This window comes from Perca flavescens, chromosome 8 (genome assembly GCF_004354835.1).
Source record: "Perca flavescens isolate YP-PL-M2 chromosome 8, PFLA_1.0, whole genome shotgun sequence".
NCBI lineage: Eukaryota > Metazoa > Chordata > Actinopteri > Perciformes > Percidae > Perca > Perca flavescens.
The window spans coordinates 33,471,118-33,494,080 of record NC_041338.1 but is presented as its reverse complement, the minus strand read 5'-3'; the positions used below and the strand labels follow the sequence as shown (position 1 = coordinate 33,494,080).

General features: G+C 43.4%; 1 protein-coding gene across 3 annotated transcripts in view; it reads right to left on the bottom strand.

Moving 5' to 3' along the window:
• The window catches only part of grm8b (glutamate receptor, metabotropic 8b), a 157,067-nt gene that overhangs the window by 91,284 nt on the left and 42,820 nt on the right, over positions 1–22,963 (bottom strand). For 2 of the 3 annotated variants that reach the window (XM_028584871.1, XM_028584872.1), the window contains exon 3: positions 6,483–6,699. In XM_028584871.1, the coding sequence (XP_028440672.1) occupies positions 6,483–6,699 (217 nt within the window). Of the gene's footprint in view, positions 1–6,482; positions 6,700–7,681; positions 7,903–22,963 lie in introns of those variants that run through there. The other variant, XM_028584873.1, reaches the window with a different exon arrangement.

The following is a 22,963-nucleotide window of genomic DNA, read 5'->3' as shown; positions in this document are numbered from 1 at the left end:
GCTGTGCTGTGTTCACAGCACATAAGAGAAATGGGTTTAACCAGCTTTACTCATGAGGGTCACACCTGTGGCCCTGCTTGGCCCCATAAACTGTAAATGGAAACAGAAAGTGTCCCAAGTGAGGCTTAAGGACGAGTGCTCACACGGGCTGGAAAATGATTCCACTGATGGAGCGTTGTAATGTCATCTTTCTCCGTTCCCTGTCCGTATTCATTGTAATAAAACCCAGAATAAACCTTGAAAACCAGGTGAAAGTATGGATATCAGCGTGACCCAGCTCAGCGCGCGGGAGGTCGAGGATTTCTGGAGTTCAGGCCTTAGAGGAAAAACCCTGCAGCAGCTGATAGCAGAGAGAGAGAGTTCAAAGACTTCAAAGGCAAACAGACAAGAAAAGAAAATTTAATCTACGGTTAATAGGATTATAAAGCTGAGGAAATGATTATTTAAAGACATTTTCATATTTCCGACATAATCTTAGTGAAGTGTGATCGGGGGAAGCTCAGACGAGGAACTTCCAGGGGGGGTCGGGGGAGTACTATTTTTGCAGCGGTACTATGTAAATGCTCCTTTAATCTGGGACAGCTTCTGTCTGCCAATCAGGTCACTGACTCCGCTGACTGGGGGGGGGGGGGACTCTGCTGTGAGCAGCCAGCTGGCCCGGCACAGAGTGGCACGGCTCGGCCTGGTGGAAACAGCCACTTAGAAGCCGACCCACCCGGGCTCATCACAGAAACACAACGGGAGGAACAAACAAGGTTTTTTTTCAGCCCCTGCAGAGTTTTAGGTCCAGTGTGTAGCATCGCAATATGTGATAGCAACGCATGATGTAAAAAAAACGTCAAAATGTAATAAAAGGTCACTTCATTATGTAATAACACCCGCGTTATGTAATAATCTGCTGCATTTTGTAATAAAAACCCTCAACGCAATGTGTAATAACTGTCTCCGCATTTTGTAATTAACTATTACATAATGCTCTATGTCCTCCATTCCTTCTCTACCTCCTCTTCTTTCCTACTGTACCCTCTCTTTCCTTCCTATACCTCGTCTTTTCCTCCCCCACATTCCCGCTTTCCTTCTCTCCCTCTCCTTGTCCTCCTCTATACACAGATCCTGTTGTGGTCGAGTGTAAAAGCCCTTAAGTGGAGGTGAAGCAACCTCCCAGCATCCCACAGGACCAGCTGGTGACATCACAGATGGTCACATGCCTCGTAGCGTCGCCCCCCTGCAGGTAAACACACACCTGCCCCCACCCCCCTCGAGAGGAAGAAATCACAGAGTGTTCATCCATCTGTGCTCGAGATGCACGCTGAGGGGGAGATCTGCAGCTGTTGTCATGGAAACGGGCTTGACGACGGTGGCTCCGATCCCGTGCTGTTTTTGCGGCTCCTCGGCGGGGCCTCCGGTGACATCGGCAACATCTGCTGACGCAGCTGGATGACATCATCGGAGGACGCAGACATTTACCTCACAGATGTTCTTTCGCTCCTTTTCTTCCTCCTCCTCTGCTTTTTCTCCACCTACTCTCCCCTTCTTTTCATCGTCTGTGTCCTCCTTTGCTTTACCACCTCCTCCTTCCCTCCTCCATCTCCTACTTTATGTCTCTACCCCCTCCTTTCCTTCTCTACCTACTTCTTCCCTCCTCCACTTCCTCCTGTACTTTTCAACCTCCTCGTTTTCCTTCTTCGCCTCCTCCTTTCCTTCTCCACCTCCTCATTTCCTCCTCTGCCTCCTCCTTTCCTTTACCACCTCCTCCTTCCCTGTGTGGAGTTTGCATGTTCTCCCCGTGCTTGCGTGGGTTTCCTCCGGGTGCTCCGGTTTCTTCCCACCATAAAGACATGCATGCAACTAGGACTACAGCTGAAAATTAGCCGACTGGCTAACACTGGCGCATTTACAGAAATGTTAATTAATGTGCATTGTCCTAATATAAATAAATAAATCTTCTTCCTCCTTTACGTCTCTACCTCCTCCTTTCCTTCTCTACCTACTCCTTCCCTCCTCCACCTCCTCCTGTACTTTTCAACCTCCTCCTTTCCTTCTCCGCCTCCTCCTTTACTTCTCTACCTCCTCCTTTCCTTCTCCACCTCCTCATTTCCTCCTCTGCCTCCTCCTTTCCTTTTCTATCTCCTCTTTTCCTCCTGTATACATGTTTATCCTCCTTTTATGCTTAACATTCTTCTTCATTGTCCAAACCTGGTGCCACCGTTACCCACAAGGCAACTCGACGGCCGACAGTTCAGTTGCAGATTTGGGTGTTTGAAATGCTAGTTAGCGCCAGTGTTGTTACTTTCAAAATGTAATACATTATAGATTACTAGTTACTGTCATTTGAGAGTAATTAGTTACATTACAATATTACTGTCTCTGAATTGTAATGCGTTACACTACTTTTGCATTACTTTTGAGTTACTTTCACCAAAATAATAGCGGAAGTTTGACTTGGCAGCTAGCTTGTGAATTTCACCACTGGATCAATAAAGTCTCCTCTTTATCCACTTTGATACATCATAGATTATTCATAATCTTTTGTATAATTAATATGGATATGCAAAGTAACTAAAGCTATAAAAAATAGATAAGTAAAACATACAATATACAAGTAGGAGAAAATGAAAATACTCAATTAAAAGTATCTTATGGTTGTATTGAAGTATGGCATTGTTGTAAAATGTTTATTTAAAGCACTTGAATAAGAAATTCATGTTGTTTAGTTTAAAACAGTCTAAAGGAAATGGTCAATTATAGAGTGATTAAAACTAACTATTTACATTATTTACAGTACTTGATTTACAGCTGATATGTGAAAAGGTCCACACCCTTATTTTTTTTTAACAATAATATAGTTTTACTGCAAATGTCACAGGAAGTGCTTTTATTTTGAAGTAGCCTACACGGAAGTTGTCTGTTGTGTACTCTTGCTAGCTTACTGAGATGCAACATGTCCTTTAAGCTAAGTTGCTCACTTTGTTGTTTGTAAAACTGCAACTGTAATAATTATTACCGTTCATGACAGCAACATATTGAACAGTAAATGGTCACAGTAAAAGACAAGCATTTTTGGTTGCCATTTGAAGCAGTTCTACTACAGGCAGAGTTATTCTCCACGGCTGATAAACTACAATGATTTACGTGTAACAACCTAAACATTAATTCCCGACGTACCGTCACCTGTTGGGACACAGATGTTATGAAATAATACGCACGGCTTTTTATTCCTGTGAACAAATGCTTCGTGGTGTTGGGAAATTCTTAAAAAATGTTGCATTAAAATTTGTTGTAACTCGCGTTACTGAGATTGTAACGGGTAATAATATTACCGAAATTTAATTAGTAATGCATTATATTACTGCGTTACAGCAAAAAGGAATACATTACTGTAATTGCGTTACTTTTGTAACGCGTTACTCCCAACACTGGTTAGCGGCTAATGTAGCCTGCAGCAGAGATGAGCGGCGGGCTAACAGAGGTCTGCAAATCTTTCTAACTCCACACCTCCAGATTTATTCCTTTTTTAAATTTGTAGTCTTGAGCCGACGCTGCCTCAAGTGACATCACACATAAAAGAGTTCCCTTTAAAAAAAAAAACAACCACAGCAGCCTGTAACGGTTAAACAGCTGTGGAAATAACCGTTAGGAAGCTAATTATTGCCGTGACACAATGAGGCTTTTCACACCCGGAGCTTAAATAGACATTTACATTTATTTTTTTTAAAGTCGGCCTGATGAGTCATCATCTGTTGGGTTAGAAGATAATTCAAGAAAGACAACTGCATATTAAAAGGACGTGCTTCCCCACAATCTACTCATTAAAAGCTAATCAGCTATCAGCTCTAATCAATACATCCTCTGATCACGCCGACTATTTCATCCGTGAACTGTTCAGTGGGCAGCAGCCAGGAGGCTTCATGCCATCAGACCTCATTCCTGTTGATGGAAATGCATATGCAGGCTGCAAATTAAGCCACGTGTAGCAGAGAGTTTGTGTGTGTGTGTGTGTGTGTGTGTGTGTGTGTGTGTGTGTCAGCAGCAGAGATGAAAGCTCATTGATGCCCACAGAGGAGCCACAGCTGCTCTCTGAACAGCATCTCGTTATTAATCTGAAGCTTTTTAAAAAACATCGACCGCATCCATTCTTCATGATTACCGCTGCTGCCGTTTACACACAGATTACAGCAATGTCGCAGGTAAATACGTAGGATGTTACAGCAGCAAGGCTCACTTATTAACCCGGTTACAGTGGCAGAGAGAACCAGAACAAGTGGCAGGCGGAAGATTAAAAATGTAATTGTATTATATCTTTTTCATTAGATTTCATATGTTCCAAAACACCAAACTTTTCTATTATCTTATTACAGTGTTGTAAAGTTTTCCTGCGTACTGCACTACATGTTTGTTTTATATATATATATATATATATATATATATACACATATTTTTTTTATCTTACAGGAAAACTAGCCTCGTGGGATCGTCCTGATCTCGCGAGCTCCAGTTTTCCACTCGCAGATCAGTCTGGCATCTTGAGATAGAGAAAATTTGGAGCCGAACGACCGGGCCAATCAGCGTTGGTTTTGAGGCGGGTTAGGTGGTGATAGACCGATGGTTTATCCAATCAACTAACCAGGATTTTCAGACAGCGGTCCGGGAACCTGAAATGGGGCCTTTAATTCCTAAATTCTCGTTACACAAACGGCAAATCTCCTTTACCGACATGTTGCTTGCATGCTGAGCTAACGAGCTATGCTTTGCCTGCAGCAGCAGGGGCGGGCTTGTGGTTGTATTTTCATACACTTCGTGGATCCGATTGGTTGATTTGACCCGTCTATCACCAACATAGGTGATAGACAGATGGTTCATCCAATCAGCTAACCAGTATTTTCACCCCTTCCCAAAAGTTCTCCAACGGAAAGTTCCCAGATGGATATGGCGAGCAAATGCGAAGCGATCCATCTGGTGGAGTCAGGTTACAGGAAATCAGCCTCACTGTGGAGTCTGAATGTTGCATCATTCATTCTTTTGGTTTTTTGGGACTTGTTCTTTGTGCTGTGCTGCACCGTATACAGACAGATGACACTAAAGTCTCTCTTATCTGCTTACTGGTTTTTATTCGTGCCGGAGTCCGCCATTCCCACGGTGGATTTAAATTGCCTTCACAGGAAAAGATGCAACATGTAATCCATGTGTTGCTGTTTTTGTTTCTTGGGAAAACCAGTCCATGACCAGTCCAACCACGAACGCCACGCAACCAGTAACATAGCTCAAGCACGGCGTTCAACTGGTCATGACTGTTTTCCCAAGATGGCGCCCGGCTTTATCTTTTTAATAAACTGTCTGTACATTTACAAAGTTCTCAATGCTTCGGTTTACATGTAGGGACCCTCATTATGCTACCGTATAATAGCTTTACAGTATTTTTTTTCCCGCATCACTGATCAGATCGCTGGATATGATGTAAGAAATAGAAGTAGTTTGATAGAAACAGAAATAATCAAGGTGGAGCACTCCTCGGCGTTTGAAGTTTGATTGCTTCTCTCTTGATCATCGCCTAATGCTTAAAAATGGTCAAAAAGAAAACCGAATCTGAATTCAACACACACATATCGCTGATCTCCAACATACATGTTACCGCTGATGAGTTTCACACGCACCCTTAACACATCTCATCATCATCATCATCAGAGCTCGTCTGGGTGTGATACCATTTTAATCAGCGAAAGCTGGAGTCTGATCACCTGGCAGTGACCTGCCGAGGAGAAAACAGCGTTGACTTCTGCTGTAATTACATCAAGAGTCAATTACACGACCTCTCTTCCTGTTCGCTCGCCAAACACACGGCGAGTCTAACAACCAGCAGCTTCGAAAACCACAGTGGCTGTTCATCCCGCCTGTCCTCCATCGCTCTGGGGACACGTGTAGCAGAGAGTGTGTGTGTGTGTGTGTGTGTGTGTGTGTGTGTGTGTGTGTCAGCAGCAGAGATGAAAGCATGAAAGGTTTTTAACCCTCGTGTTGTCCTCCAGTCAAAAGTTTTTGTATCAGAAATATAGGTTTATTTCAACCAAATTTCCCCAAAACTAACATGCAACACTAAAATAAATATTGAGGATCACTACTTTCATTGTCTACCCGGGTCCAAATCTGTGATAATACATAATCATATGTTCCTTTGAGCTTAACTATTGGGCAGAATAATTCAGAATTTCTACTCAAAAATTAGGCATAATTAATGTAAATGAGGTGCAGTGACCATACATTCCAAACACAAGTGTAAAACGAGTAATGGTAATAAGTTGGAATCAAGTTGGCTGAGAAGACGTAAGACAGACCTGGGGGAGACTTTACAGGCTACTTTAGGCTTTTTAAAACAGGCAAACCAAACCAGGTCCATTTCGGTCGATGGGAAGACAACACAAGGGTTAATTCATCTCCGCGGATTTTCAAAGTAAAACCAAACTCTCAGATCTAAACTTGGGTTCCTTTACCTGACTCTCTGGAGATCTGGACGAAGGCCTCGACGCCGCTCTCGCCGTAGTTCCCCTCGGAGGCGAGCGTGGACACGTAGTTCCAGCTCATCGCCGTGACGATGTCCAGCATGGCCTGGGCCTGGTAGGAGTCCGGAGGAACGACGCGCGAGAAGAAGTCGTAGCGGGTGTTGTCGCTGAGCTCCGGAGCTGTCGAGGCGTAGCTGATCTGAGGGATCTGTGGAGACACGGAGGGGTTAACCGTTAGCTTCAGAGCCACGGAAACAGCACACACAATATACGGAAATGTTAAACTTATAGATATTTAATATAGGAAAGTAACGCACGCAACATTTTAGTCAGGTTTTTTACCTCTGATGCTTTTTCTGATGTTTTTGTTTCAACATTTTTGAGGCTTTTTTCACATGTTCTGTATTTTAACTGAATCTACACATAATTTCCGTATTTTCATTACGGAGTGAAGTCCGGGTAATGAGCTGCCAGAACATTATCTGTTATTTTACGGGTTTATTTTCTAGAGTGAAGGGCTGTCGGGAGGTTGTGATCACTGGGAGTAGAATTGAAACTAAGAAAAAAAAGTGTTCCGCACTCTGGCTCTATATGCATTTCTTTATTCATACAACGTTTTAGCCCTCAGGCCTTTTTTATGTTGATTTAAAGAAGGCCTGATGGCCAAAAAGTCATCAAAATAAAGACAGAGAAATGCATATAGAGCCAGAGTGTAAAAAAACTACTAATAGATATCATAAAACTTCAGATTTTCTTACTTTAACACATTTTTAGTATTATTAGTTATCTGAAATGTTGTTTGAATATGCAAATGAGTCATTATCTAATGCTAACGTATTGGTGAAGTGAAGCGAAATCTACAGACACAAATGGACAAAGTCAAATAAACTGATATCTCTAAATAAATGATTACTGTACTTTCCACTTCCACTTCCAAAGAAGACATGTTATGAAGGCATAGGCGTAATTTACAGGCAATCATCAAAACAGGTCAGCGCAACCCCCACCAAAAAATATATTATAATTTCCTTTACATAAATAAAGACAAAGAAAAATTCACCAGAATGCAGAAAATTAAGTGTTTGATGCTCAAAGTATTTTATTTTCCCCACCAATGTTGAACCCAAAGTTACGCCCTTTAATGAAGGCAAAATAGCCCCAAAATCTCAAAACTGCAGTGCACGACAAACCATGTCTCGTGTCCCGCCTTTGAATGTTGTTTAGTATGGCTCCCGGACATCCTGCAGTAGATTTGTTGAGATTTAAAACCAATCGAGTTTGACCCTTAAATCCCAACCTTCCCCGGCTTCCTGTTGTTCGCTTTTCTTGTCCGAGTCGAGTTTGCGAGCTCTGCGGCGTGAATTAGGGAGGCGGATCAGGTCATCCGTCCTGCAGGCTGACAGGCCCGACAGGCCCGACAGGCCCGGCGCGGCTGGATAATGGTCCTTTACAGAAAGATTGAAGGCCTGATTGATTTCACTTCAATCAGAGCTCAGAGGTCGGCCTGTTGGGAAGAGCGCCGACGGACGCCTCATCAGGATTCACAGGAGAGGAGAAGGGAAGAAGACGGAGGACCGAGGGCCAGACGGCAATACAAACGTCAATCGGCTCGCCTGGCTCGGCGACAGGCGGCAAATTAAAGCCCTGCACTGTAAATACAAACCTGTCTGAGAGCTGACGCTATCACACCGCTGCAGCTTTAACCGCCACAGAGGACGTTTATTTCCAACACAAAGAACACGTCTAAGGCTCCGATGCCGGGTTGTTGTTTTTTACAGACTTTAAACTTTTCCTGTTTATCTGAGGGCTGTGTTTCCGATTACTTTGATTCACATCTTTAATTTGACACGAGATAACAACAAGTCCAGAACAAAAGTTTTCTAATCGGACGTGTCACTTTATATTTATAAAGCATTATATATTATTTTATATATTTTTTTCTTTTTATTGTATCTCTTCTGATATTTTGTGAAGAGCTGACTCAAAGAGCAATGCACAAAAATTAAAATGTACCTAACGGCCCTGTACCTGTGAAAATGGCAATAAACATCTATTCTATTCTATCTTATTCTACTTTGGAGATTCATATTTTCCATTCGACATTAGATAACAACAAGTCCAGAACAACGTTTTCTGATCTGTCGCTTCATCGTAAGGACAAAATCATCTTCTGATCTTACTCCATTATGGTTAGGGTTTGGTTAGGTTTAGACACAAAAAAATATTTGTTGTTATTGTTTTTGTATTGCATTGTCAGACCTTCCTCCACAGTGCTGCGGAGGAGGGTCTGGCTAGTCCACACAGCATTCTGGGATGGGATAAAAAACGTGCTCTGGTTTATTGGCATTTCTTTAACCCTCCTGTTGTCCTCGGGTCTAATTTGACCCATTTTCAAAAAGTTTCTACATCAGAACATTTGGGTTTCTTTCAACCAAATTTTCAAAGAAAATAAGGTGGATGGTGCCATACAACGCTCTTCACAAGTCAAATAAATGATCAGCCCACTACTCTCATTGAATTTGGGTGTTTTATTCAATTTTAAAGCCTTTGGAGAAAATAATGACAAAAGAACGTTGAAAAAGTAACAAAAATGTTGGTAAAAAACTTCAAAAACGCGAGGAGAAAAAAAACTACAAAAACATCAAAATACTTGGAAAACAATTGACAAAATCATTGTAAAAAGTGACAAACAACTTGGGGAAATAAGTGTGGAAAAATGTTGGGAAAAACTTTTGTGAAAAGTGACAAAACAGCGGGGATATCGACAAGTGTCAAAAAAGAACAACAACATATTGAAAGAAAAGTTCTTATTAAAATGTTGACCCAGAAAAACGCACGGTCGACAGGATGACAACACGATGGTTAAACCAATCACAATCGTCTTGGGCGGTGCTAAGCGCCGGACGAAGCCACGGTTGCGTTGCAAAAAATCCTCGGGAAGGAACTTGTTTTGGTGGAACATGTGTACGTTCAAATGTTGTTAAAGTCGTGCAACAGAAAACTCAGATTGGACAGATACTCTAGCTAGCTGTCTGGATTTTGCCTCAGGGGTTTTAAAATGCCAACACAAAGAAACCGGATGGTAACAGACATCCGGCCTAAAAGAGTGAAATTCGGCAGAATTTCCATCAGCAATGAAGCAACTGTTGCGAGAAACGTCGAGGAAATAGACCATTACTGTTTCAATAGTACCCATTTGGTTAAGGTTAGATAATGACCGTCATAATTCTAAACTTTGCCACTTGCCACACCATTGTGAATAAGAATTTTTGTAATGACCTGCCTGAAAGAAAATAAAAGGTATTTAAAAAAGGAAAAGAAACCAACGTTGACTGGCAGGTGAGACAAAGACGTTTTTTTATTTTTTTTATTTTATTTTATATTGGTTTATTTTATAGGGACCATGCATATTTATGAACATTGTTATATAAAAACACCATGTAAATATGCCAGAATTAGTAAAAATAACTACTTTTCATCTGCAGTCCCTAAGCAGGTAACACAGGACTAACATAGAGGCAGCCAGCAGTCATACAGAACTCATTTACTATACATTAAAAAGGTACACATTATGGTGACGTATAAATTGACAAAAAAATAAATAAAAAAAATACATGATGACAAAGAAATGATTCATCCACCTCTACACTGCACTCTATTCAACAGTGAGATTGGGTGATGAAATGTGTGACAGTTAAAAGTGAGTGCAACACTCTCTGAGTAGTTGGCATTTTGGATACAACTTCCTTTACCTGACAAGTCATATTTCATCTCTGAGGTTGTCCTCCTCCTGAGAACAACGAGGCCATCAGTCGTTTTCAGCAAATGACCCAAAAACAACATTTGTTTTAAGTTCAAGTGACAAAGCAGCCACAAAGTCCGCAGAGGGACATTTCGGAGTGGATGGATGGGTCAAAAGAACGCAGGAATTTGGCCAGTTGTTTCAATCAAACGCGAATGGGAGGAAAGATTTTTGGCACAACACTGGGATGACTTCAGTGTTGCGTCAGTGACTTCACTCCTCAGTAACCAGTGTGGAACCAAGCTCAAAAGACAACTGCTTATTGCCTCCTTTCGCGTATGATGGATACAAACGGCAAAATTCCTGCGTTCTGTTGACCCATCCACTCTGACCTCCTCCCTCTCTCTTTCTCTCTGCAGATTTTGTGGCTGCTTCGTCACTTGAACTTTAAACAAATGTTTTTCGGGTCAACGACTGATGGCCTCGTTGTTCTCACGGGGAGGACAGTCTCAGAGATAAAAATATGACTTGTCAGGTAAAGGAAGTTGTATCCAAAATGTCAACTACTCAGAGTGTGTTCAAAACAGCTTTGTCTCAGCGGCTTTTAGACGTCATCTAAAACATTTGAAGGCAATTTGTTTTCATCACGTCATATTTTATGTGCATATATGCCTTTTTTTAATAATTATACTGTTTATTGATCCCCAGTGGGGAAATTACAATTTACACTCTGTTTGTTAGAAATCACTACACACAGGCCTGAAATACACACAGACATGCTCAGGACCCATTCATGCACAAATGGAGAGATGTCAGAGTGAGTATATAAATGACATATGGTGATCAGAAATTCGACAAACTAAAGAAACCTAACTCGTCCAAAAAGAAGACAATCACGTGGTCTTTTCTTTTTTTCTGATATAAGGTCTTCCCCTGACTGTCCCCAAAGTATACCAAAAATATCTTAACTCAATATCCACTTACTAGATTTTGGAGACAGATGGCCCGTAGTGTGGAAGATTTAAAATGTCTAAATTAAGACAAATCAAGTGAATTGTGTGGTGGTTAATAATTTACGAAATATTTGCCATTTTCAAATGTAGTTTTCATTTAGTTATTAAATGCATAAATAAAAAAGGGAAAAAAAACTGTTTCTCTGCTCAATTTGTTTTCATTTAAGCTTTTCGAAACTTCCGTAGCAAACTCCCTTCTGGAAACCTCCGATCCAGTCAGTGGAAAACTGTTTTTTTCTGACTCAAATGTGTGTGGACAGTCGGTGGAAAACTTGTTTCTGACAATAAAGTCAAACATCTCTCATGTGGAGACAGACTGTGTGACAGCAGCGACAGATTAGATCAGAAATCATGGAGATTCATGGAGTTGACGCTGAGATGAACTGGGATATTTCTCTCTCTCTCTCTCTCTCACACACACATATACATGCACACACACAGAGTACAGTGTTAAAATAACTGGGATATTTCTCACTCGCATGTGCACGCACACACACACACACACACAGAGTACAGTGTTAAAATAACTGATATTTCTCACTCGTATGGGCGCGCATACACACACACACGCGTGTGCATACACACACGCGTGTGCATACACACACGCGTGTGCATACACACTTGTGCGCATACACACTTGTGCGCATACACACTTGTGCGCACACACACAATATATACACACACACACACACACACACACACACACACACACACACACACACACACACACACACACACACTAAATAAAGACTGCAGCTGCATGAGAATATAATGGGGACCTCCATTAGCATTAATGATGCATTGTGGGCTGCTCAGTCAGCTGTTGCTCCATTAAAGCACATACACTACTCTTGTGTAGAAAATGTGACCATGCTGTGATCTGAGCAGAAAAACAATATGACTCCAGCTTTGTGGGTACGTCATTAAGTTATGGCTTTAACAATGGCTGTACCTGTAAAATCTGAAGTCACAGAGTTCCACCTGTTATTAGATCAATTGCAGAGAGACTCTCAGACAGAAATCAAACTTGTGCCCCGCTGGTGGCTTCTGAAGGACTTCCTGCTATGACCGGAGGACTGCAATTCTAATTAGCGGCCTAATTGGCCACCCCGAGATCAGCTCGCCGCACACTCACATCTCCGTCCTCACAACAGCTCAATAATCAGCTCACAAACATCACTGTGAAGCAACGCAGCGGGTCTTCAATGTCGGCTTTTGCTTTCATGGCTGCTGCTCCACACAGTGCTTTTATTTTGAAAAGAAAGGTAAGAAAAGCTCAAGACTGAGCCGATCTGAAGCTTTTATCTGTAGGTTGTAGAAAATCCACTCATTGTATTCATTTTAGGGTTGCTATTAAGGTTGAAAACACAAAATGTTTGAAATTCTAGTCTCAAAGATACCAGAGATATCAAATGTATCAAGCTGAATTTTGAGGGAAATGGGTTTAATGTTAGCAGGCGGTGGCAATCTTATACATTCAAGTCCAACCTTTCTGTTTTCAGGCAGCATGTGTCATTTTGGATGGCAACAAAGGACTTTGAACGTATATTTTTTTTACCTTTATTTATTCAGGTCAAGTACAACCACAGTCTGATCTGCTGGCCACTGGTTAGGTGCCTTGCTCAAGGGCACCTCAGTGGTGGAAATGAGGGAAGCGCTGTTCTTTCACTTTCCCCACCCAGATTTTATCCTGTCAGTCTGGGGATTGAACCGACGACCTCCCGGTCACAAGCTCGCGTCTCTAACTTTTAGGCCACCACTGCTCCCCAAATATAATATACAGATTCTTTCAAGTAATATTTATTATAATAATAATAATAATAATAATAATAAGATTAGATTTTATTTGTAATGCACTTTACATTTGGAGCAAATCTCAAAGTGCTAGAGTTAAGATCATAAAAGCATGGTAAAATATAATATTTTCAGAGAGAGACATTTTTGAATTACATTTATATCTGCATTTCTTTCAAAACCCAGAGACTTTCAAACATCAAAATGTAATTTATTAATATGTATTTGTGTCAGAATGACATATAAACATCTTTTCCTATTCTACGCCACGCAGCTGACACGCTCACGCCACGCAGCTGACACGCTCACGCCACGCAGCTGACACGCTCACGCCACGCTCACGCCCCGCTCACGCCACGCAGCTGACACGCTCACGCCACGCTCACGCCACGCAGCTGACACGCTCACGCCACGCTCACGCCACGCTCACGCCACGCCACGCCACGCCCACGCCACGCAGCTGACACGCCACGCCACGCCACGCCACGCCACGCCACGCCACGCCACGCCACGCCACGCCACGCAGCTGACAAGCTCACGCCACGCAGCTGACACGCCACGCCACGCCACGCCACGCAGCTGACACGCCACGCCACGCAGCTGACACGCCACGCCACGCAGCTGACACGCCACGCCACGCCACGCCACGCCATGCCACGCAGCTGACAAGCTCACGCCACGCCGCGCCACGCCACGCCACGCCACGCCACGCAGCTGACAAGCTCACGCCACGCAGCTGACAAGCTCACGCCACGCAGCTGACACGCTCACGCCACGCTCACGCCCCGCTCACGCCACGCAGCTGACACGCCACGCCACGCCACGCCACGCAGCTGACACGCCACGCCACGCCACGCCACGCCACGCCACGCCACGCCACGCCACGCCACGCCACGCCACGCCACGCCACGCAGCTGACACGCCACGCCACGCCACGCCACGCCACGCCACGCTCACGCCACGCCACGCAGCTGACAAGCTCACGCCACGCAGCTGACACGCCACGCCACGCCACGCCACGCAGCTGACACGCCACGCCACGCAGCTGACACGCTCACGCCACGCAGCTGACACACTCACGCCACGCTCACGCCACGCTCATGCCACGCAGCTGACAAGCTCACGCCACGCTCGCGCCACGCTCACGCCACGCTCACGCCACGCAGCTGACAAGCTCACGCCACGCAGCTGACAAGCTCACGCCACGCAGCTGACACGCTCACGCCACGCTCACGCCACGCAGCTGACACGCCACGCCACGCCACGCCACGCAGCTGACACGCCACGCCACGCCACGCCACGCCACGCCACGCCACGCCACGCCACGCCACGCAGCTGACAAGCTCACGCCACGCAGCTGACACGCTCACGCCACGCTCACGTCACGCAGCTGACACGCTCACGCCACGCAGCTGACACGCTCACGCCACGCTCACGCCACGCTCACGCCACGCAGCTGACAAGCTCACGCCACGCAGCTGACACGCTCACGCCACGCAGCTGACACGCTCACGCCACGCAGCTGACACTCTCACGCCACGCTCACGCCACGCTCACGCCACGCTCACGCCACGCAGCCGGTGTGAAGCCGGCCTAAACTGCGTACAAAGCAACGTAAGGTCACAGTCTTTTCAGCTGCCGTTGCAACTCAATTCAGCAGACAAACGGTGACTGTCCCGCAGCAACAAGAGTTACGTTCAGGCGCAAAACCGGCGGGCGAGCGTCGCCCTGATGGATGGCGTCCTGACAGCGCCCATTACCCTCAACACCAGACCTTAACTTCAGCTCTCTGACACCCGGCGGCCGGATCAGACCGAGGTCACACACCCAGGAGAGATCTCTGTGTGTGGACATGTTTACACGTCTTTGCATCGGAGAACACGCTCTCCGTTTCCTGCCGTCTCAGGGTGTTTCCTGCGACAGTGATTGATGCTCGTCATTCCTGCGACAGCCTCGAGCTTTCTGCCCGACTGAACCCGACTGAGAGAAGAAACCCATCTGCGGTGACAGCACGCGTCCATCAACGTTCACTCTGCGCTCCGATTGTCTTATTTAAAGTAAAGCTCTCTTTACTGTCATCGGTCTCTTTCCTGGACAATGAACAGCTTGGCCCTCTGGGTAAAATCCTACATGACTCCTGCTGCCGCTGCTTTGCTTCTCTTAAGGTTTCCCTCCCGCAGTTTAATTCAGAATGACTCAACAAAACTCAACAACCCGGCAGGAACTCCGTTTCTACATGTTATAACACCTCACATTGAAGAAAACAAGCCATTTGTGCTTTCTGGGTCCTCTAATTTCAGAATATTTCTCTAAAAGGAGTTTATTCTGTATCCCAACGTCTTCAAGTACATTTACTTAAGAATATATGCACGATGTAATGTAGCAGCGTGGTCAGAATATTAATCAGAATCATGAGAATGAAGCTATTCGAAATGCCAGCTGCATCATTTTAGACACATTTCCCCCCAAATTCAGCCCAGCAGATTGGGAATGTTTACTTGAATTCAAAATAAAGTTGGCTGAAGTGTGGACAAACAGTGTGAGTTTGTGAAGATGTTGAGCAGCATCATCAGAATTCACAGTCGTACGCTTCGTGTTTGCTTTCACTGCTGTTTACATCTATTTTCCTTGATTCTAAAAGTCTGACAAAAATATCAGAACAAATGCAATGGTGTTGTTTTCTAATAAAAATAACTCAGACTGCTTACTGTCACATTATTCATCTGAGAAACAAAACCAGCCAGAAATCGATGGACTGAACTTGTCCTGTCCGGGCCCGAGGACACCGTGTGTCCGACCTGCTGCCGGCTCTGCCTGCCAACACGATGGTCCTGAAGCGACTGGCCGGCTTTCTGGCTCTCTGAAATAAACCCGCAGCGAGGAGCAACAGATGGTGCCTCGTCTCAGCTGGCCAGTCAGCTGAGTCAGCAAACAAACACACCAGACATTGAAGGTCCAATATTGTGAAAAGAAAGACTTCCATATAAATATTCTATATAAATATTGTGAAAGTATCAAAACGCTCAATCCACAGAAAGACGCATTAAGGCTGTATTCAGAAACTGCCTTTAAACGAGCCGTCAGGACTTCTGTACAGTTGTGATGTCACAACTTATATATATATATATATATATATATATATATATATACAGTACAGGCCAAAAGTTTGGACACACCTTCTCATTCAATGCATTTCCTTTTCATGACTATTTACATTGTAGATTCTCACTGAAGGCATCAAAACTATGAATGAACACATATGGAATTATGTACTTGTGTGTGAAGTAACAAAAGTGTGAAATAACTGAAAACATGTCTTATATTTTAGATTCTTCAAAGTAGCCCCCCTTTGCTTTTTTATTAATAAAGGAAGAAATTCCACGTATTAACCCTGACAAAGCACACCTGTGAAGTGAAAACCATTTCAGGTGACTACCTCATGAAGCTCATTGAGAGAACACCAAGGGTTTGCAGAGTTATCAAAAAAAGCAAAGGGTGGCTACTTTGAAGAATCTAAAATATAAGACATGTTTTCAGTTATTTCACACTTTTTTGTTAAGTACATAATTCCATATGTGTTCATTCATAATTTTGATGTCTTCAGTGAGAATCTACAATGTTAATAGTCATGAAAATAAAGAAACACATTGAATGAGAAGGTGTGTCCAAACTTTTGGCCTGTACTGTATCAGCTATCACCACTGCCATATCACCACTAAATACAATTTATTTAATTTGGACAGTTTTTTTACATTATCTAGATGCCTGCCTAGCTTGAAAGTGCAGCTACATCGCTGTTACAGTCTTTCCCCGGCTGCAATGACCGTGCAGAGACTCCGAAAGCGCAGACAGTGTTGCCAACTCTTTTCCAATGAAAGTAGCTAGCACCAGCTCCAAAAGTCGCTAGAAGTAGCTAGATAACGTTATACGCTCATTTGCATATTTGTGACGTAATTATGCAATCATTTGCATAAAGCTTAGTGGTTGTGTCAGCAAGGTAGATAGAAAGAAATAGAAATCTTTAGCCAAATAATCATTAATTTAATACAGGAATTTAGGTAGTCTTTGAAGGAAAAAAAAAGCAATTCTACAAAGGGAGGGAGAAAGATCAATAAAGAATTCTCAAAGAAGGCTGGCTTGCCCAGGACCAGGCCAGCTCAGCGGCGTCTTTCTTCCGTCGCGTCCCGCTGTCTCTCCTACCTACCTACTGCTCCTTTGTTTGGACTGTTTGCACGCTTTCATTTGTCAGGTTCTCTATTCCTAACTTTTGTTTGCACGGCAGCTGGATTCTCACAATATATAACCAGACCATGCGAGAATCGGAGGATCACAAGATCACACAAAAGTCCTTTAAGTAATGCGCTTGTGTCCAAATCAGCAGTGGTTGGACCAATCAGTGTCCTTTGAGGAGCTACTGACAGCGGTTTGGTTTTGGTGTGTGTGCCGACACAGAAGTGACTGTTAGAAGTTAGCGTAGATGCTGCAATAGCATCAGTTATATCAGAACCTGAGAGTATTTCTTCTTCACTTTCTTCTACATTACATCACATTACATGTCATTTAGCTGAGGCTTTTATCCGAAGCGCCTGTCAATTAAGTGCTTTCAACCTTGAAGGTACAAACTCCAGACAACAAGAAGTAAGTGCAAGTACATTAGCTTCAAATAAGCCAAACTACAAAGAGCCATATGAAAGGGCAGCTGTAATTTTTTTTTTTTCTAAATTTAATTTCATAATTTATCTTTCTTCAATGAAAAAAGAGCGAAGAACGGCACTGAAGGGTTTTCTTCGGCAACAGTTTGATTGACAGATAATTCATCCAATCATCTGAAAGGTATTATTTTGAAAGTGCCTTCCCTTTTCCAAACAGTTTCCAATGAGATGGTTCTGTGTTAACAAACCATCTGGCGCCTCAGGTTACTTCTTAACGCCATTGGACAGAAAAAACCTTTTCTGGGAATTGTTTTTTTGGTGCGCTATTCCTTTAACTTTAGATTATATCGTCTCATCTGCGTCCTGAGGGGATTATGTAAAGTGCTCAGCTTTAATGACGGTCCTTCAGTTCAGAAACATTTTCTCCACTTATGGTTGTCTGCTCAGTGGAGAGTTAAGAGGAGCTGTTGCATTATGGATACACAGTCAGATACCGAGGTACGTCCGTGGGTGTTTCTCGCTCGCAGACGGAGTGGAGTGGACTGATGTTTGAAGAGGATGGGAACTGTGCGTACTTCGTGTGTAAACGGCTGTTTTACAGGTTGTCGTCGTTGCTGCGTTCACATCTTCAATCTGTTTTACAAATGAGATGTCTAGTTCTCCCAAGATGTTTAAACTGCAAGTGTTTGTCCAAAATGTGGACTTAATCTGAAACAGACATGTGGAAAACCTACCACAACGCAATGAAGATCAGCTCAGATCTGAAATGGACCCAAGGACACTCAGAACCGGCCTTTATTAGAGCCGAGGATAATTAGACCCGATCCAAACTGCAGGAGAGAGAATCCGTGGTTTCATTTCAGAGAAGAAACCACCTGCTGGAATCCACAGCAACGGCATTGCCGTCTCAAAAATAAAAATGCTCTCTGATCTCACACCTCTTTGGCTAAGGTTTGGTTAAGGCTCTGACACACCAACCCGACGGCCAACCTTCGAGTTGGTCAAAAAAGTGCCTCAGAGCACACCGAAGCGACGGCGACTTGAGCGTACGTTCTGCGCGTGCAAAAGACGTCATACGTCTCTATAACAGCAAGTGGCACTAATCTGTATAGTCGCCCAAAAAATTTAAACCGGCAGCTGATTGGACGAACGCGTCACGTGGGTCTGGCTTCTCCGGACTTTCAAAGCCAGACCCTAATGGCGGTTCGTTCAGTATACAATTTTGTGTTTCTGAAAACATTTTAACCGAGAAATAGGCCATTCAGTTGCTGAATCTGGTCAGTTTAAAAGATTTTCGTCAGATTTTGAGAGACTCTAGTCACACTCATCCCGCTCGTCATTTCCGGGTTAGCACTCCACCAATCACATTGGTCATTGAGTCCGACTGCCCGCCTTCCGATTCAACAAGTCAAATCGGCCCAAATGAAGGCCGACGGCTCCTCCGACTGACAACGGCACGGGACACACGGAACAGACTCTAGTCACTGACCTCGCCAGACTGACCTCACCAGACTGACCTCACCAGACTGACCTCACCAGACTGACCTCACCAGACTGACCTCGCCAGACTGACCTCGCCAGACTGACCTCGCCAGACTGTCCGACGGCCGATAATCGGCTCGGTGTGTCAGTTTTAGACGCGTTCCGGTCTGGATCGACAGTTCATTTCCAGGATGTGTGTTGTCGTTGCCAACGCCGTTCTCTTTGGGAAACAACAACAAACTTCGAGCCAGCAAGCTACACACTGAAAATCTGGATAGTGCAACAAGGCAGGCCTGCTTGGTTCTTTCAGGCAATGATTGTAAAGATTTACAATGAATATGTTTAACTTTACAGCGGTTACTCTCTAACTGGGGCGTTTGGGGCCAATTGGTGGAGATTTGCTACGGACCAAATACACAGCGACACACTGGTGAGAGCAAATGAGGTTTAACCATATATCAGCTAATTGAAATAGCTCATATTTGCGGGGTGCAAATGTTCCACCAAAACAAATTCCTTCCCGAGACTATTTTGCAGAGCCACCGTCGCTCCTTCCGAAGCTTAGCGCCGGCCAAGACTATTGTGATTGGTTTAAAGAAATGCAAACAACCCAGAGCATTTTTTTTTCTCCTATCCAGGAATGTATCTGTGGTGTAGCCAGACCTTACTCCACAGCGCTGTGGAGATAGGTCTGGCAATTGGAGACTAGACGTGTTCAGACAGGTGAATGTAGGATTGTACCATTTTGGGCATAAATCGCTCATTTTGTTTCTTGCCTTCAAACTTTAAAAGCTTCCTCCCACAGTTGTAGTCTTCTTTTGTTATAATAAGTATATAATAAAATATTTTTTTATCTTAAAAGTCTTCAGTTTGAGTAGCAAGAACATGCAGGAAACACTGGGTGTTGCATTGTCCTGAAAAAACTCCTTAATAATTCCAAGTTAAACAGTAGATTGATTTAATGGTTGAAGTAGAAACTTGTTTTGCTCTTTAAATCAGTTTTTCTCACAGCGGGTTGAGTCGACAGGGGAATAACCAACACAGACATTCTCTCTCTCTCTCCTTCTATCAGCAGCTGACAGCAGAGAGAAGTTCCAGCAGCCTTTTCTGCATTGTAAGTAGATTTTTTTACATATTATTTATATGGGCTGTCCCACTTTAACACATCCAGGCCTCAAACAATGACTGACCCACTTGCTGCTGTGAAGGCTAAAACACTCTCAGAGGACAGCAGTACTGTCTTGATACTTCAATACTGGTTTCTAACATACAGAACTTTACTTATATACTTATACTGTTAGTTTTCATACAGTCCAGGCAGAACAACATTCATAACAAGCTCAAACACATAAGAACGATAAAGAAAATGATTACGGGGGCTTTCACACCTGCCTCAGTTAGTCTGATTGAATTGCACTTATGGAGAAAAAGAAAAACTATTTTGTGCTCTCGAGTTAATCATTATGTTTAGTGAGATTAAGACGGTCTCAAGCTCTGTTTCTCACTCTCTTCCCGGCCCAAACAAAGTCACAAAACCACTGCTTACTGAAAGATATACAGATTTAACAGCTGCCTCCGCACACAGAACAACATCACTGAACAGACAGCTTTTTATCCCACATTCCTGCTCCGAGACAAAACCCACAATTTGTGTGGCTTTCGTTGGCCGAGACGCGCACACACACACACACACACACACACACACACACACACACACACACACACACACACACACACACACACACACACACACACACACACACACCTTGCCAAGAAATTACAAAACACCTTCATGTACAGTATGTTGACCTTTCATCCTCTTTCACTTCGCTGAGTCTACGTTCACTGAACAATCATTGTGTATTATTAATTTTTAAACACGTGCAAATGAACAAGTCTGCGTTTTTATGCACAGCAGCTTCAGTTATTATTTAAAAAAAACGGACATTGTTGGGGTTAGGAGGGACTGAAGGGTATATTGTTGATTTAATTTATAGAAAAATAAGCAAGCAATTTCTTTGGACCCTCTACCCTTGACTTAGAAAAATACTGCAAAACCCTCTGTCAAGTAACTCAACATATGGTTTAATAAAGTCCTCCTAAATAAACAGTTATTACAGCAGCTGAATAAGGGGAACCTGGCACAGGCTTTTAAATGTACAGCTATAATAAACTAGTAAGATTTATTAATCTAAAGCATTACAGACTGTACGATTTGAATGTCAAGAGACGCCGTATATTTGAGATATGAATGTGTACATGACATACAGAATGCAAAAGTTTTATTTTGACTCATGAAATCAAATCAAAGTCATAAGATTGGATCAGTCTTTGATCAACTTCTCCCGTACTGATTTATGTGAAGTTATGTTGGGGGGGGGGGTTACAGCAGCTGAGTCAGCATAGAGGAACAAACGAACAAACAAAGTTCTGCAGAGAATAATCCGGTTCACTCTGCATGAGGACGTGCGGCTTCTCAGCTGTCTTCAGTGCTGGAATGTAAGAAAGTACATTTAATCGAGTACTACTTAAAGCGCCCATATTATGCTCCTTTTCAGGTTCGTAATTGCATTTGGAGGTTGTACCAGAATAGGTTTACGTGGTTTAATTTTCCAAAAAACACCATATTTTTGTTGTACTGCACATTGCTGCAGCTCCTCTTTTCACCCTGTGTTCAGGTCACTGTTTTAGCTACAGAGTGAGACCTCTTTTCTTCTGTACTATGATTGATTGCACTCGCACATGTGCAGTAGCTCAGATGTAGATCATGTCAGCTAGCTCCATAGACAGTAAAAGAAAGGCTGTTTCTCCAACTTTGGTCGGTTACAAGGCAGGATTAGCTGGGAGCACCAGAGACACAAAATAACACCCCAAATCCCAGAAAAATTTTTTTTTCACAATATGGGCACTTTAAGTACAAATGTGAGGTACTTTGTCTGACAGCTTTAGTTTAGATAGATTAATAGATTTTTGAAATATACAAGAGTGTCAAATCCCAACAGGAATTATCTCAGGACGCTTTACAGATAGAGTAGCTCTAGACCTGCTCTAATTTATAAAGACCAAACAATAGTAACAATGCTGAGGTTTGCAGGGTTTTCTCTTCCATTATAAGGCTAAAGTCGCCTACACATGATCGGCGGCAAAACCGCTCTGCACCGGCCGTTCCGTTGATTTCCTACGGGGAGGGCGGAGCCGCCCAACTAGGCGCTGTGCTACCCCTGGCGTCACGCACCGCTCGGATTTTCTGCTCTGCGCTCAAAGTTCAAATTATTTCAACTTTGACCTTGTTGCCACTGACTTTTTTCGAAAGCGCAACCAATGAGATAACAGCTGTATGTGACATAGCCAGAAGTGACACATATTGCCAACGATATCAGAAACCGGCAAAACAATGGAAGAAAGGCTCATCCTCTGTGTCTCGGAGTTCCCTGAACTGTACAACACCTTTTTAAAGACGCATCACGATCGGGGTCATTATCTTCACTCGAGTTTCTGCGCACGAAAGTCGACGGACGACACCGACAATTTCGAAACACATCCAAGCTGAGAAATCCAGAGAGAGTTGTGTGGAGCCGATAGTCTTAATTAGCTTTGTATCAACTCATTTGGCAACGGCTTGAATGTAACGGACGGTCATTAATATCAAAAAGTTACGCACTAAAGCTTTAATGAGATGCGTTGGATCATTAGGTAACATTTAAAGTGCTCATGTTATGCTTTTTGGCTTTTTCCCTTTCCTTTGTTGTGTTATATATCTTTTTTGTGCATGTTATAGTTTTACAGAGT